Source organism: Acyrthosiphon pisum, chromosome X (assembly GCF_005508785.2).
Source record: "Acyrthosiphon pisum isolate AL4f chromosome X, pea_aphid_22Mar2018_4r6ur, whole genome shotgun sequence".
NCBI classification, from domain to species: domain Eukaryota; kingdom Metazoa; phylum Arthropoda; class Insecta; order Hemiptera; family Aphididae; genus Acyrthosiphon; species Acyrthosiphon pisum.
Window position 1 is genome coordinate 105,723,398 of NC_042493.1, and position 14,617 is coordinate 105,738,014.

Here is a 14,617-nt window from a genome sequence, read left to right on the forward strand (position 1 = left end):
GTGATTATTTTACACGACACGGTGTAGTGTGAACATGGCTTTAAGTGAAAGCATTTTGATCAGCGTAGTATCCACCTTTAGCAATGTATACAAAATACGTAATTTCATTGTAATTCATATTAGTGAATTTAAGAAATTATATACTAGGTACCTACATTTGTCAGTTTCTACGAAACACTATATAAGTACCTACAGTTCTTATCCCTAGTATTCTTATAAATAAGAACTTATAGGAAATTTAATGAAGTGATTTTTGGAAGAGCAAAAATATAAAGTTCGTGGAAAAAGAACAGATCAAAATTTAAAATAGAATTCGTTGGTAGGTACCTATACTTTGTATTTTCAAACTTTTGGTTAGTCACTAATCTTCTGTTATACAAAATGGTTAGAATTTTAGTGTGTTTGGATCTTTTAAAGATTTTAAAAATGTCAGCTATTAACACAGGATTGCTTATTTTAGAAGTTAAAAAATATGAGTTATTATATAATCAAGAACACCCGCAGTATAAGGACTACAGACAAAAGGACCGGATATTCGACAATGAGATCAGTAAGGCAATGGGAGTGGAAAATGGTAAGTAGTGTCATTTCAGAGGCGTCATTCGGTGATACTATCCTAGCAAATATTGAAATAACGCCCCTGAACATGTTACAATAATTGCACATAGATTTTAATCATTAAAATATATAAAAGAAAATATTCAGATGTAAATAAAACTATTAAAATATAGTATTTAGATTTTGAGTTAATCTAGTGAACTTTTTATAAAGAAGAAACCTAATACTTATCCTGCAATGTCAAATATAGAACAACGAACCATTTTAACTTCATAATATTCATTTATAATTGTACCTATATAGAACCCTTATATAATGTAGTACCTAAATGATTTTAAAAGCTATATATAATTAAAAAATCATGATAACATAATATATTCATTAAAATTTAAAAGTATTACCTAAATTAATAAAACAGTTCCATAATGTTGAACATAAAATGAATAGGTATCATAAGAAAAATCAATTTTATTATGATTATTATCAAAGTTAGTAAAATCTATATTTTTAGTTATTTTTACAATTACCTATTTAATTGACTTTATTTATACCTATAGTTCTTATCTATACGAGTAAATTGAAAATAAAAAGAAAACAATTATAGTATAATTATTATTAATATTAATAAATCCTGTAGTACCATAGCCCTAAAAAATATTATAAGCCCCCCCTCCCCCCCCAGAGAAAAAAGTTCTGGCTACGGCACTGCAAATACTAGATATAATGAACGAATTATTGATTTGGTAACCGTTGATAAAAGAATTTTATTTGTACACAAGGTTGATCTTTTGTAATAAAAAGTTTTTGCAAAAATGTTTAAGTTATATATTATTATTATTATTATTATTATTATATAAATTAAACTTTTAAAACATTATAAATGTAACAACTTTGGTGTATGAAAATTAATTTGTCAATGAACGAACTAATAATGTTCCAGATCATAAAAATTAAGAACTTAGTTTACGTTCAAGTTCATTTCTTGAAAATTGAACTCGTGCATGTCAAGTTCACACAATATGAAAGCGTTATTTTCTATCACTGATTAGACAAAATGAAAAATTTAACACAGTTCTAGACTTAAAGTATAATTTAATAACATTTAATTATAGAAACCAAAGTAAAATTAAAAATAACACAGGAAACCAAACCAATAAATACCTTAGAAAAAATAACTAATAATCAAAAAAATAAGCAAATAATAAATTTTCAATCATTTCGATAAGCCCCCCTACGAAGACATTTTGAACACACTAAAACATTTAAAATACTTTTGCTAAAACCAGTCAATAAATAATTTAGAACTACCTAAAGTTTGTTTGGGGTCAGATATAAAATACTGGGTTTTTATTTCAAATTTGATTCAATTCGCATTTTTAAATACAAATATAAAATAGAATATCATTAAATAGCAACAAATTCGGAAACAATTGATACCTACTTCACAAATAAATATAATAATTAATTTACATGATATGGAGAATAATCAAGATTATTGTCTATTAACCAATAGTTATTATTTTAATAGCAATTAACTATAATTAAATAACAATAGTTATTGCCAAAAACATAATAAAATATACTCAGTAAATAAGTTAATATGCTGAGAAATTGTCAACGCTCAGATTTGTTTTCAGAATAGGTACAATGGTTTTATATCAATGAATTCAAATTTAGCACATCCGCTACAATTAACCACATGCCACTTGATGTACAGTAAAGTTGCCCACTTGCCAAACTTTTTTATTTATTATTTATTATAAATAATCTTTTTATAGGTTAAACAACATGTTAAAAAAAATTAATAAAAACAAAAATAGTTCTATCAAATTTAAAATTACATTGTGATTTAAATTTAATTTATACCTTTTTTGTAATAATTGATAGTCATCGCGATGGCTTGTTTCATAAATTATTTCCTCTTTGACAATTTGATTATTAAATGATTCATCATCAATATTTTCCTGTTTGATCATTTCATTGAATACTTGATGCGTAGGTCTAAATGGTTGTTCCATATTGAATTAATTGTCCACTTTGTTGCTTGTTTTTCTAATAGATACTGTGAATACGAACCATTACAATTAATAACTTTTTATGTATTAATTTTAAGGTGTGCATTTGCACATATTTTTTTTCTAAAACTTTTTCTTTGGACTGTCATAAATAAAATAAAAACAATGATATGTATTTAAAATTGAATATTGACTTAGAATTTAGTTTATTTTATTTACTTTTTAAATACATTTCACAATTTTCTGACAATTTACCAATGACAAATTTATAACGGTTATAAAATATAATAAAAAATAGTATTCCTAATTACATATCTCATTCCATACGCACCTTTTTCTGTTGTTTAGCTTTATTAGCTCTTTTATGTATGTAATATGTCTCTTGCCATATGAATATGTTCAGTGCGAATTTGTTACACTAGTGATGGCAAATCAATTTCTATCAGAAAATAAAAAGTTGTAGGTATGAAGAAATATGTTGTTCTGAGAAATGTATAATAGAGTTGGTACAGTATTATTAGTTGGTAAGTATTAAACAAAGATTATAGCTATGCAATACTGTGTACAACTGTTAAGAGGACGCCACATCTGCATATGTTGTCTCCGTCTTACACGAGCGCAACATAGCTCATCAGATCACATTTATTTAAGTCAGTTTCAAAATTAGAGTGAATTGACCTCAGGGGTGTCCGCAGAGAGGGCACCAATGGGATTTTTTTTAATGAACAAAAAAAGCAGTGTATACTGTATAATAATGTAAATATTATGTGACTACTTATATATGTACAACATTAATTTAATTTTGCACCCACTGAGCTGGTTTTCTGCGGGCGCCCCTGATTGACCTATTTAAGATATATTGTATCATGCATAATATTATATAAAAATATTACAGTTAAAACTATTAGCTAGGTTAAGTAAACACTCATACTATGTAACAGGTAAAATACCAGAACAAATTATACAATATTTAATAAGCTAAGTAACAACATAGAAACATGTATTCCAACAAATTAGGTTAAGATAACAATTATGTAAAAAAATAACAATTAGTATAATTTTAAGCATAGTCAATAAGTACAATGTAACTAGGATAAACTTAATATTGATATTGCCAATTGTGCTTTGATAGTAAAATTGATATATAAGAAATATGTGAAGACAAAAAGAGGCGAGTGGTGATTGTGCGACTCGATTACCACTGGACGTCAAAGCTTTAATAAAAGTGTTTATTATAATTAAAAGGTTCATTTATTTGTGTACGTCTGTGATCGGCGTATACAACAGATATCTAGTTAAAATGTTTAGAAAGTTATGCGTACATAATGTAGAGTAAATTAAAAATGCTCATAACTCACTTGAAACTGAATAATAGTAAAAAACCAACATACCAACACACAATAGGATAATGTATATATTAGCAATAAGCTAAGCGTGATATGATGAATGTAAATTCGCCGTGTTACGCGGTTGTAAGACTTGAGGCCATGAGATTCTCACATCAACATTATCAGAGATAATACTTTGATTCAGTTTTAGTTTAAATTCCTGCACAGAGAACATTGAGTTCGGTACACAATTTCGATTCATCTACTATAAACTGTTGGATACGAGACACATTCATACTTACAAGGCACTTGCTGCTAATTCACGCTGTGAACGGAGGTTAGACTACGTCGTTCGTGGAGCCGAGAATATTGTTGGGGTCGCTGTAGGGTTATGTGGGACAGCGGGTGGTTGCGCGAAAGCCAACGTGGTGTCGTGGCTTACGTAATGTCAAAAATTCTGGCGAAATGCGAGAAGGGGGCGAGAACCGGTGCGGGGTCAACGGGTTGGATTTCACAAAGAAAGTGTGCGTTCGGGCATGGTTAATGGTTTGTCGAGAACGTCACGTCAAGCCGAATGGCTGCAAGATAGCGTCCCTATGTCATTATCAATCGTACGTCTTATCTTCACAAAAATGTATCAGTACTATCTCGGAATACTTTTATTACGCGATATTATATTTCTCTAGAGACTATGAAATATTAAAGTATCAAAAAATAATAACAGTTCATACAAATAATTATTAGTAATTCAAATGTTCAATAATTACAATATTGAATATCAAATTGGTAAACAATTTCTTGTATAGAAACAAGTAAATAGTTATAATAAAATGTCAATATCCAAATTGGTAAGTATAATATAGTTAGGTTCAGATTACCTAATTCTCATAATAATAATAAATAATAATTACATTAAAATAATAAATAAATATAATTTTTTAGTAATAAAATTTGTTGTCCATAATAGGCATTTACCATTTTTAAAATTTAACAATTATCTCAGGTAGGTGTCTTACTTTCTTTCGTTCATCAACAATAAGGATGCACTTATATTATTCTATATTCTCTAATCAGGGGCGGCTCCAGGGGGGGGGCCCTAGGGGCCGCGGCCCCCCCCAACGCCCGTATTTATAAAAATATATATTGTTAAAATAAATGCATATTAAATTATTATAATATTGTCATATGGACTATATGGGTCATAGAGGTATGACGGTGTATACGATGTACCTGCTGGGTAAATGGAATAAAAATAGACGACTTGAATTTGTGTTGTAAAAATGTTTGTTTTCTTTTTGTTATAAGATTTTGTGAAATTATAACTTGGCCCCCCCCTAACCAAGGCTCTGGAGCCGCCCCTGTCTCTAATATATTATTATACTATTATTCTTTTCGATTTTGTTCGGTACTAAAATAGGTTTTTGTGTGTTTTGTCTTTTTAGTAGAAAAAAATTGACTCTGATGTATAGTTTTTTTATTTTTTAACAAAATATTTAATAACTTTTTTTTAAAGGATTTTTATTAATTTTATTTCTTGATGTTAATAATGTAGGTTGTGCAGACGACAAACATTTCTTCTATACATCAAGTTCTTCTAAACTTGAAACAGTATTTAACATTATATCAAATTTATTTTTTAATTTTTGTTTTTCATATTCTAAATTGTCTACTTCGTGTATTACTTCTGTATTATTCAGTTAAGATACAACACTAACAGTCTCATTTTTTTTATTATTGTCTTCCAAACTTAGGTCATTTATATAACTATTAGTATTTATATTTTGTGATATTTCAGATAGCCAAACCAAATGGATATGTCTATAAAAATTCCATTTTATTCGATCTAGGACACATCGCCATCGCCACTTCGCCATCGCTACTTCATCGTAAAACCATTTCGCCATTGCCATTTCGACGTAAAGCCAATACGTTGAAAAAAAATTCACTTATAGAAAACATGCACTCGTAAATATTTAATAATAAATTTAAAAGCTATATTTTGATCATTATAATAGTACCGTGCTTACATAACATTTGTCAATATTTAATAAAAATAATTAATTTAAAATATTTCTTTGGCTAGTATAACGTAAACTTACGTAAAAAGAGGAGGTGCAATCTTAAATGTTCCGTCACAAAACCATATTTTTGATCGTTCTAAAATTTCTAAGCTGCTTAATCTACCAAAAATTAAAATTCTATCCTAAAGACCTGACCCAGTGTCATCGAGTAAAAATGTCTCATTCACACCTTCAGATGGTGAATAAATTGTATTAGCTTCTGGAATTATCAAAAAATTAAATCTTTAGGCGCAGAGGGAGCTTTAACAATTTGTTGACGTAAACGCCTGATTTTTTTTCTTTAATGCACAGGCGGATGTGAGTGTACCCTAAAAAACATTATAATATTTTTTTTTAGATATTACCTTTTAGCATAACTGTCGCAAAAATATTAAAACGCTTACTTTAGCTGCTTGTGAAAGCCCAGTCGTACATTCGTTCAATACTATTGATGTAGATTCTAGCGTTTGTTGGGATCAAATTTTAATTTTAGTCACAGCAACTTCTACATCAACTGCTGCGGCATCTGAGTCATGAGAGTGCTCATTGATTCGTTTTAACACAGTCAAGTTCATCTGCATCTATATTTGTGCGAATTCTAAATTTACATATGTTTCTTTTTCTACATCGCCAAAATTGTTTTTTCTTGTCTGCACTAAACGCATCGAATATGAACATAAAACCATTATCTACGAAAACATCACACCAACGAATAGTTTCTACAACTGCCATTTTGGTACTGACAGCAAACATAAATTCTATAATGCACAGCCTAATATGAGCTAAGAAATACCTGTTATTAAATTATTATCTTATGTACCTATGTTCGTTTATCGCTAAACGGTCTAAACACTTATCGTCACCGGATACCTATGGGAACATAATAAACTATTTTTACCATAGCCATAGCAAATTAATGTTATGTAGGTACTTATAATGATCAAAATATATCTTTTAAATCAATTATTATTATTACAGTAAATATAGTATTTTTTAATGGCGATGGCGAAATGGTTTTACGGCGTAACGCCGACGGTCATTTGTCCGTGTTCGCATTTTATTGCACTATCTTTACATGTACATGAAAAACAATGAATACAAGTTTTGCATTCATCACAAACAATTTGGCAATCACAGGAGTTTTTCAATTTATTTACAGTGTGCATATCATCATGACCACTTGCCATCACATTCCAACAATCTTCTCCATTTTTAAGCACATTATTAGTTGACATTTCTAGACTATTCTTGTGCCTTTTGCTTAATTCTTTAATTTTAGAAGTAAGTTTTCCTTTATGAAGTACAATAAGTCTGTCTATAGATTTGTCCCTAAGAAATTTCAATAATGCATATCTAAACTTATCAAGTCATTTAACTTTCCTACCTTTTAATAAATATGTTTCAGAGTTCGGTGCATTCTTTCGATATACATATTAGTATTTATTCTTGCGTGAGGACGATGACAGTAAGCCCAAGATTCAAGACATGTACCATAGTTATAAACAGAATAATTAGCAAAATCAACAGTGTCATCATTAGCCGACAATTGGTTTATAGCTTCTTCAAAAATGATTTCAAAGGCTTTTGTATTTTGTTCGTGAAGTAAAGTCCTCAAAAGTTTGTATGTTTCACATTGCTTATCCTTAGATTTGATTTTAACTACATTTTTTCTCTAGGCGCGATCAACATGCCAAGTGCAGTATAATCTATGTTTTGGACGTTTCATTTCAACAATATATGTATTGAAAAAATTTCAGCCGTATCGGACATGAATACATCGGGCTGCAATTATCCTGTTAATTATTTTATTTTAGAATAAAATTGTTAGTACTGCCTCATCGATACGATTACAAATCAAAAGTACATGTAAAACCTTCTCTCATATCGTCAAGTACTAAGAGTGTTGTTAAATTAAAGTGATAGGAATTCATAACATGAGTTTCATCTATACCAATTACATTATGTCCATATTTTTCCAACATAGACTGTCGATGATTATTAATTATAATTATAAGAAATCATATTTTTTTAAGTTAAAAAATTGTTGATCTAACTCATCTTGTTGCTTATAGTATATAAGGCTAAATATGTCATCTTTTTTTAAATGTTGAACCCAACTTTCAACACTTTTTGCATCATTTGCATGTAGTATAGCTTTATTATTTAGATTATAAGATGTTTGAATATTATTATGTAAATCTTTCTTTGTTAAGAGATGTATTCTTTCTAATGAATTATTTGAAACATCACAAATTTTATTTAAAATATGTTCAAAAGGTATATTCTGAGACATCTTACTCGCTATGTTAACTCAAACATCCTTATTTAATGGTAAATTACCTAAATCATTATCGTGGCCTGTATGATATGCGATAAATTTAACTGTACATTTTTACTCAATTTACATATTGTAATATCAATACAAGATGGGCAGTATCCATTAATTTTATTTGAAACTTGTGTTTTTAAATGCCTCAGACCTGTACCTTTTGAAATATAATTTCCATTTCTATGGCATTCATAGTATATAAATGTTTTATTACTATGATCATTACTAATAGATCCACAATTTTTTATGTAACATGATTTGATTTTATGTTCAATTTCATTTTTCCATAAATTAAAATTTTCAATATTTATTTGAAAATATTGAAACTTTTAAACAAGGCATTCTATCAGATACTTAAAATCAGGTTTATCTATATCAATTGAATGGGCAATTAATTTATGTTCATTGAGATTTTTGATGGGGCAAAATGATTTGTCATATTTGTTACATGAAAACACATATACTGAATACATTTACTTAATTTAATTAATTCTAAAATTAATACCCTGAACACCACAAATCATGAGCTTTTTTATCTTATGCATTTTGACATAAACTTTATCTTAAATTGTCCTGCTAATCTATTAATGATTGCAGGTAATAGTTATTCTTTGGATTTTATCTAGTCAAGTTTATTATTATATTATCTTACACTAACTTATTTTATTGTATTTTATATATAAATATATATTTTTTTATTTTATTTTAATACTTGTATAATTATTATTCAAAGGATTATTGGGTTAGTAATAAGTAATAACTAATGTTATATCTAGTATATGGTTTAAAATAAACATACTTTACTAACTTTTGATATAAATGTGTGTTCCACTTGCTGCAGCTATTATCAAGAAAATAACTGCAATTATTACTAGCAATAAATACCATTTCATGTTGTTTGGACATTTTACATGAATATACAAATATATGTTATCAATTTTTTTAAATCGATAAAACTGACATTAATGTGAAAAATAAACAGTTATACGATAAGTCCAGATTCGTTGAATTAAAAAAATAGAAAACATATTTTTGTATAAAATAATAATTTAAGTACCATATTTCACCTTTGTTTTATTGTAAATATGATTTCAGTTTATTTTGTGCCATTATATTTCTGCTTGGAAAAATAATAATTTTTGATTTACGCCACATAATATGAAATGAAATGTGTAATAATAATATTATTTATAACATTTAAATGTATAGCACTACTTGTCTTATAACATATTTTAAGATCAATACCACTTAAATACAAAATGATTGGTATGTAAATATTTGTTATTATTGCATGTTTTAACTACTTTTCATACATTTTAGGTACCTACCAACTTTACCTTTGCTAAGTGTCAGTACCTATACTAATATTTAGTTACGTTTAAAACTTAAAAAAATAATTTAAAAAAATATTAGGTACCTAGTGCTTTTAAAATAATATTTATTAATAAAACATAGGTATCATAATTGTTAACAACAAGGCGCTTTGATTTTGAACTTAGTAGAAGATCCACTTTACTTACAAAACTTTTATAATAGTATTACACAATATTATAACTAATTATAACATTAAGAGGACGCTACACGGATATTAATTTCTATAAAACTAGGTTCACTTACCACTTATTACCTATAGGTATAGCTATATCGACCAATATATAGACATATGCTGGTCATAATATTATTAGTATTATTTATATTATTAATATTATAGTCTATAATATTACAATGTAGTTACATACCTACATGTATATCTGTATTAATTATCAGGGTTGGATTTGTATGTAAATACATATTTTTAGTAAAACATAATAAGTTAATTATTAAAAATAATAAATTTGTTTCATGTGATTTGCAATAAAATAAGACATATTTTAATATTTATCAAAATTCATTGTAACAATATAGTAGGAGCCTTGTATTAAATGTTCAAGTATTTTACTCAACAAATAAAGTTTTATTGACATTCATAGAAAAAAAGGAAACTGAAAATGTCATTAAACAGTTCAAAACAAATCCAAGTATTTTGAAAATTTTGAAAATATTATTACGTATAGAAAATGGAAATATAAACAACCAATGAAAATTTCGTGTATCTATGGTCATTTGTTTTAAAGTTACACCAAAACAAAGTCGATAAAAAATCGATTTTGCGTAAAAATTTCCGTTTTTCCTTAATTGTATGTTGTTTTCCCGGCGCTTTTTAAAACTATTGGGAATTTTAAATTTTGACCTCCCAAATGAACTAACTAGATTCACTTTCCCTTCGAACAAGATACTGTTGCAGAAAATCGAAGCATTTTACTGCCCAAAACGGTGGTGACAGACACGAAAAAAAAACACACACACATCATTGTAAAATCAATACATTCATTGCTCCGCTCAGAATCTAAAATGTGTAATACAAGTTTTTATTATTGCTGTCTAAAATATTAACGGTACATAGTCATGATCATTTGCGCAAATAGGTGGGGGCTTGGGGGGACTTAGTCCCCCCACATTTCTGCCAAGTCCCCCCAGTTCAAAAGTCAGTAGTTAATACTGAGCACATATAATTTTTAGAAAATATTATAGGAGGGGCTTTAGTCCCCCCAAAATAATTTGTCTATTTGCGCCTATGGTCATGATTAATTTTTATACCTAAAAGCATTTTAAGTTCAAATTTCGACAAAACCACAATAAATTAATTTGTAGTTTAAAATTTAAAAAATATTATGATCTAAGATATCAATAAACGGCAGGTAGTGATAAGTGATAACAGACTTCTAATCAACGCGTTCTGTTTATCTCCCGAAATTTCGCGTAAATCGACTGTAATCGATACATTCGTCTGTTGCTCGTAATAATATCCGAAAAATTGTCGTTCTCTTGTTTCAAGATCTGAAGGACGGACTCGCGGCCCTACGACGGACACACACGAGAAAACTCTTGAAGCTGTCGAGAGCTAGTGTGTCGCCTAGAACGGTGGACTCGAGTATTCGACCACCGATGTTCTGAGTGAGGTACGTAATGAAAACGAATTATAATATTATTGTCGACCCGCAGCGTCCACCAGAGTAAAAAACAAACTCATGTCGTGTATGTAGTGGATCGCTTATTTTCCCCACTAATCAGTCATTCGTGTGAATGTATTTATAGGTACCTACCTAGTCACCATCAGTTTGTGACGAAAACTTTTGTTTGCTGCTGCCCCCGTTCCATATGATTGCTTCGCTGACATTTTCGAATATGGCGCCATCGATACGAACATTAAACACGACAAGCCTACTCATGAAATGCTGTCGGATTGGAGCCAGTGCATTTGCGTCGTTACCTTTGACCTGGAGTTTGGCCCGGTGGTCGAGGTACCTATTATTGTGACTTCCTGTGCGCACTTGCCGGCTGGCTATCTTGTAATACCTAACAGTTTTTCTGTTGTATTTTTTTTCTTTTATAGTTGGTCTACCCCAACGACATAAAATTATCCGAGGAAGAACTAACCTCTGTTACCTGGCGTTTCCCAACTCCAATTCTAGATGCATGGGAGTCACTCAATTCCATGTCAAGTAAAAGTGTTCTCAACCTTCAAATCTTAATCAACTCCATATAAGCAATATCGCAAAATTTCCAGTTTTTTTACAAGCTGATCATCGTTGTTTGTATAGGTTTGTTTTCATTCGACAAATCAAAGATATGTCTCTTTCACGGGGATATTTTCAAGAAGTATGTTAAACCGTTTGTTTTCTATAATGCACTAATATCTTATAAGAATAAAAAACAGTATGATATTGTCAGAAAGCTTACTGATTCAGAGATGAATTTACATTATTTACGGGTAAAAAAACAATTCTATTTGGGTAAATGACCAATTAAATATTAGTACAGCTCTGAATAACTTAAATCACTTAGTAAATTGTGTCTTAATTTTTTTCTTATTAACCCTGTACATATTTTTAATATGAAATATATTACATTATCTACATAATGGTTAGGTTTCTGTTTGTAGGTCAAAAATAATATATATAAGATGATTGTTGTGATATCTCTGTATATTGAATTATGTAGGTGTAATGTGCCAATCTCAGCCAGAGAAAAGGATGATGGAATTATGAAATAATATACGCCGATGATGGTTATACTTGAATTTATTTAAATAGTTAAACTGTGAAAATTATACTAAGTCCAATAAAATGACTTATATTAAAATAATGACTAGCGAGTTGTGACTAGAGAGTGTAAGTACTGCTTCGAAGTTGATCTGTTGTTCGTCTGATGGACGTTTGTCCATCAGCTCTCGTCGACAGTTTGGTCCCTGTCCCTACTCTATCCGTGATGACCGTATATGGTCATCCAGCGGTTTGCCAAGCGTGTGAATGTCACACGCGCCAGATTCACATATATTTAGAATTACTGTGGTTTCATATAACATATCATATTAATCCTGCATAATTATTTTAAAGTTATTTAAAATCGTAGTCATATATATATTGTCAAACGCCTTTCATGGTCACGCGCTCTGATACACGCGTCATTGTATTATTACTATTATTAATATTACGAGCGTTTGCTCGCGTATTAGATATGATATTGGCGCGGCGCATATATATATATATGATTACGTACAATATTTATGTGATTATTACCTTTATTACCTTTCATATTAATTACCTAAATAGTCACAGCTCGCTACATAGGTTAAGTAGAGCAACACAACATACCATATTTATTTTACATTACAAAGCTTATATTATCATAAATTCCTAAAATGAAAACCAATTTGCCTATTTTAATTTAAAACGGATCTATATTATGAATAGTATTAATTTATGATAATAGTAAAAATTATAAATCAATATTTGGCTTTCTCGTTTTTGAAAATACAAATAAACCAACATACCTAATAAGTGCTCAAAATATTCAATTATTAATCATTGCTTTGTTGATTATTAAATACTTATGGAATTAATTTTACATTTCATCTTTTGAACTCTAATATTATATATTGATAGTCGTATGCAGGTTTGTATAAAAAATGTATTGGAACTAAAATTAAACGTACCAATCATGGACTCTAAATTACGTTTAGGAGCCATAATTTAGCTCACTATTGATTCATTAAAGGTATTGTGTTTATTGATTAAAATACAGTTTAAATTTTAAAAAATAAATTCTCATTAAAATTTTTTTTAGTGTACCTAGATCAATTAAGTGCATAGTAATTATTTAATAGTACATAATGTACTGACTAATTGTAATAATAAAATAATATTAATTCAACATGGATGTATTTCATTGTTCAAATTAAAAAAAAAACAGGTTTTTAACCTAACCAAGATAGCATGTTTTTTGTTGTTTTTACCATCACATTTATTATTCTTAAAGTATTATTAAAGAGAATATCATCATAAGAAACTTAAATGAGTTTTTTGGATATTGATTTATTACATATTATAAAAATGCAAAAAGTAAACTCTGGAGTAAACTATAGATTTTAATTTTCTTGATTTTAAAAATATTGTTATTGTAGAATTACATCAATTATAAATTTAATGTTATCATTCGTCCTTTTTAAAATATTAAAATAAAATATAGTGGATAGACATAGATAATTTTTTAGAATCAGCTTCTGTAACAAATTTCTGTATGTATGTCATGCCAAATGAAATTTTTCATCCGGGTATGTGAATTTTATGTTAATTAATGTACTTAGATATGGTCATTAAAACGTCGGTACTTTTATTTTTACACGTAACAGAACCCCAGGAGCTTCCATTTGAAGTCCTTAATTTGGAAAGACCTCAGACTTATACCATAGGTTTTGGTGTACAAAGGGATACAGAAATCATACGGGAGAATCTGGGCTTCTTTAATTATAAAAATAAGAATGGTGAAATTAAAATGTAAGTACAAAATATAAAAGGCTTAAACAAATAGAAAATAAATAAATTTCAAGTCTCAATTTTACAGTTATTTGGTACGTATTGAAAGAAAATCACAAAATCCGTGCCCGGCAACTGCTCAAATATCCCCTGACCAAAACGATAGGAGGTTGATTCTGTGTATGCAGCACAATCATAAAGTTAGGCCGTTCAATGTGGATGTTCCATTACTTCGACAAACCTTGACAGAAAAGACATTACGCAAAACTGTATGTTCATACACCCCAAGAGGAATATACATGGAAGAAATTGTTAAGTAATATATTTTTTACTATTTTAGAAATAAAATAAGTGCCCACTAATAACTATTCCAAATATTTACTTTTCAAGTAATATATAAAAATGTGCTAATTTTTGCTTAAATTTTTATTTTTATTCAACTTTTAATCCCTGAAAATGTCGATTCTGCATC

General features: G+C 28.7%; 1 protein-coding gene and 2 long non-coding RNA genes across 5 annotated transcripts; 2 read left to right on the top strand and 1 right to left on the bottom strand.

Annotated features, from left to right (window-relative positions):
• Positions 1-2,430: 2,430 nt before the first annotated feature.
• Positions 2,431-4,440, bottom strand: LOC107882763. The gene is made up of 3 exons (XR_001678906.1): positions 4,204-4,440; positions 2,905-3,012; positions 2,431-2,620 (listed from the first exon to the last, which is right to left on the bottom strand). It is a non-coding gene; the product is annotated as an uncharacterized LOC107882763 (long non-coding RNA).
• A 1,188-nt stretch (positions 4,441-5,628) lies between these two features.
• Positions 5,629-8,938, top strand: LOC115034642. The gene is made up of 3 exons (XR_003839974.1): positions 5,629-7,242; positions 7,367-7,582; positions 7,638-8,938. It is a non-coding gene; the product is annotated as an uncharacterized LOC115034642 (long non-coding RNA).
• Positions 8,939-11,101: 2,163 nt separating this feature from the next.
• Positions 11,102-14,106, top strand: LOC115033008 (protein DENND6B-like). Of its 3 annotated transcripts, none has more exons than XR_003839975.1 (4): positions 11,102-11,289; positions 11,426-11,631; positions 11,724-11,989; positions 14,022-14,106. XR_003839975.1 is itself a non-coding variant. In XM_029491952.1 (3 exons), exons 2-3 carry the CDS (start codon positions 11,563-11,565, stop codon positions 11,874-11,876), a joined length of 222 nt encoding a protein of 73 aa, XP_029347812.1. In that variant the 5' UTR covers positions 11,102-11,289; positions 11,426-11,562; the 3' UTR covers positions 11,877-12,319. The 3 variants fall into 3 exon arrangements, 1 of the variants encoding a protein (XP_029347812.1); XR_003839976.1 differs by lacking the exon at positions 14,022-14,106 and adding an exon at positions 12,332-12,367; XM_029491952.1 differs by lacking the exon at positions 14,022-14,106 and having other exon boundaries at positions 11,724-12,319.
• Positions 14,107-14,617: the final 511 nt, after the last annotated feature.

What these genes read in the sequence shown, in the direction of transcription:
- LOC115033008 (XM_029491952.1), top strand. Translation starts at nt 11,563, where the DNA reads ATGCTGTCGGATTGGAGCCAGTGCATTTGCGTCGTTACCTTTGACCTG. An exon ending in AGTTTGGCCCGGTGGTCGAG is followed by an intron (nt 11,632 to 11,723) that starts GTACCTATTATT and finishes TTTCTTTTATAG; the next exon opens with TTGGTCTACCCCAACGACAT.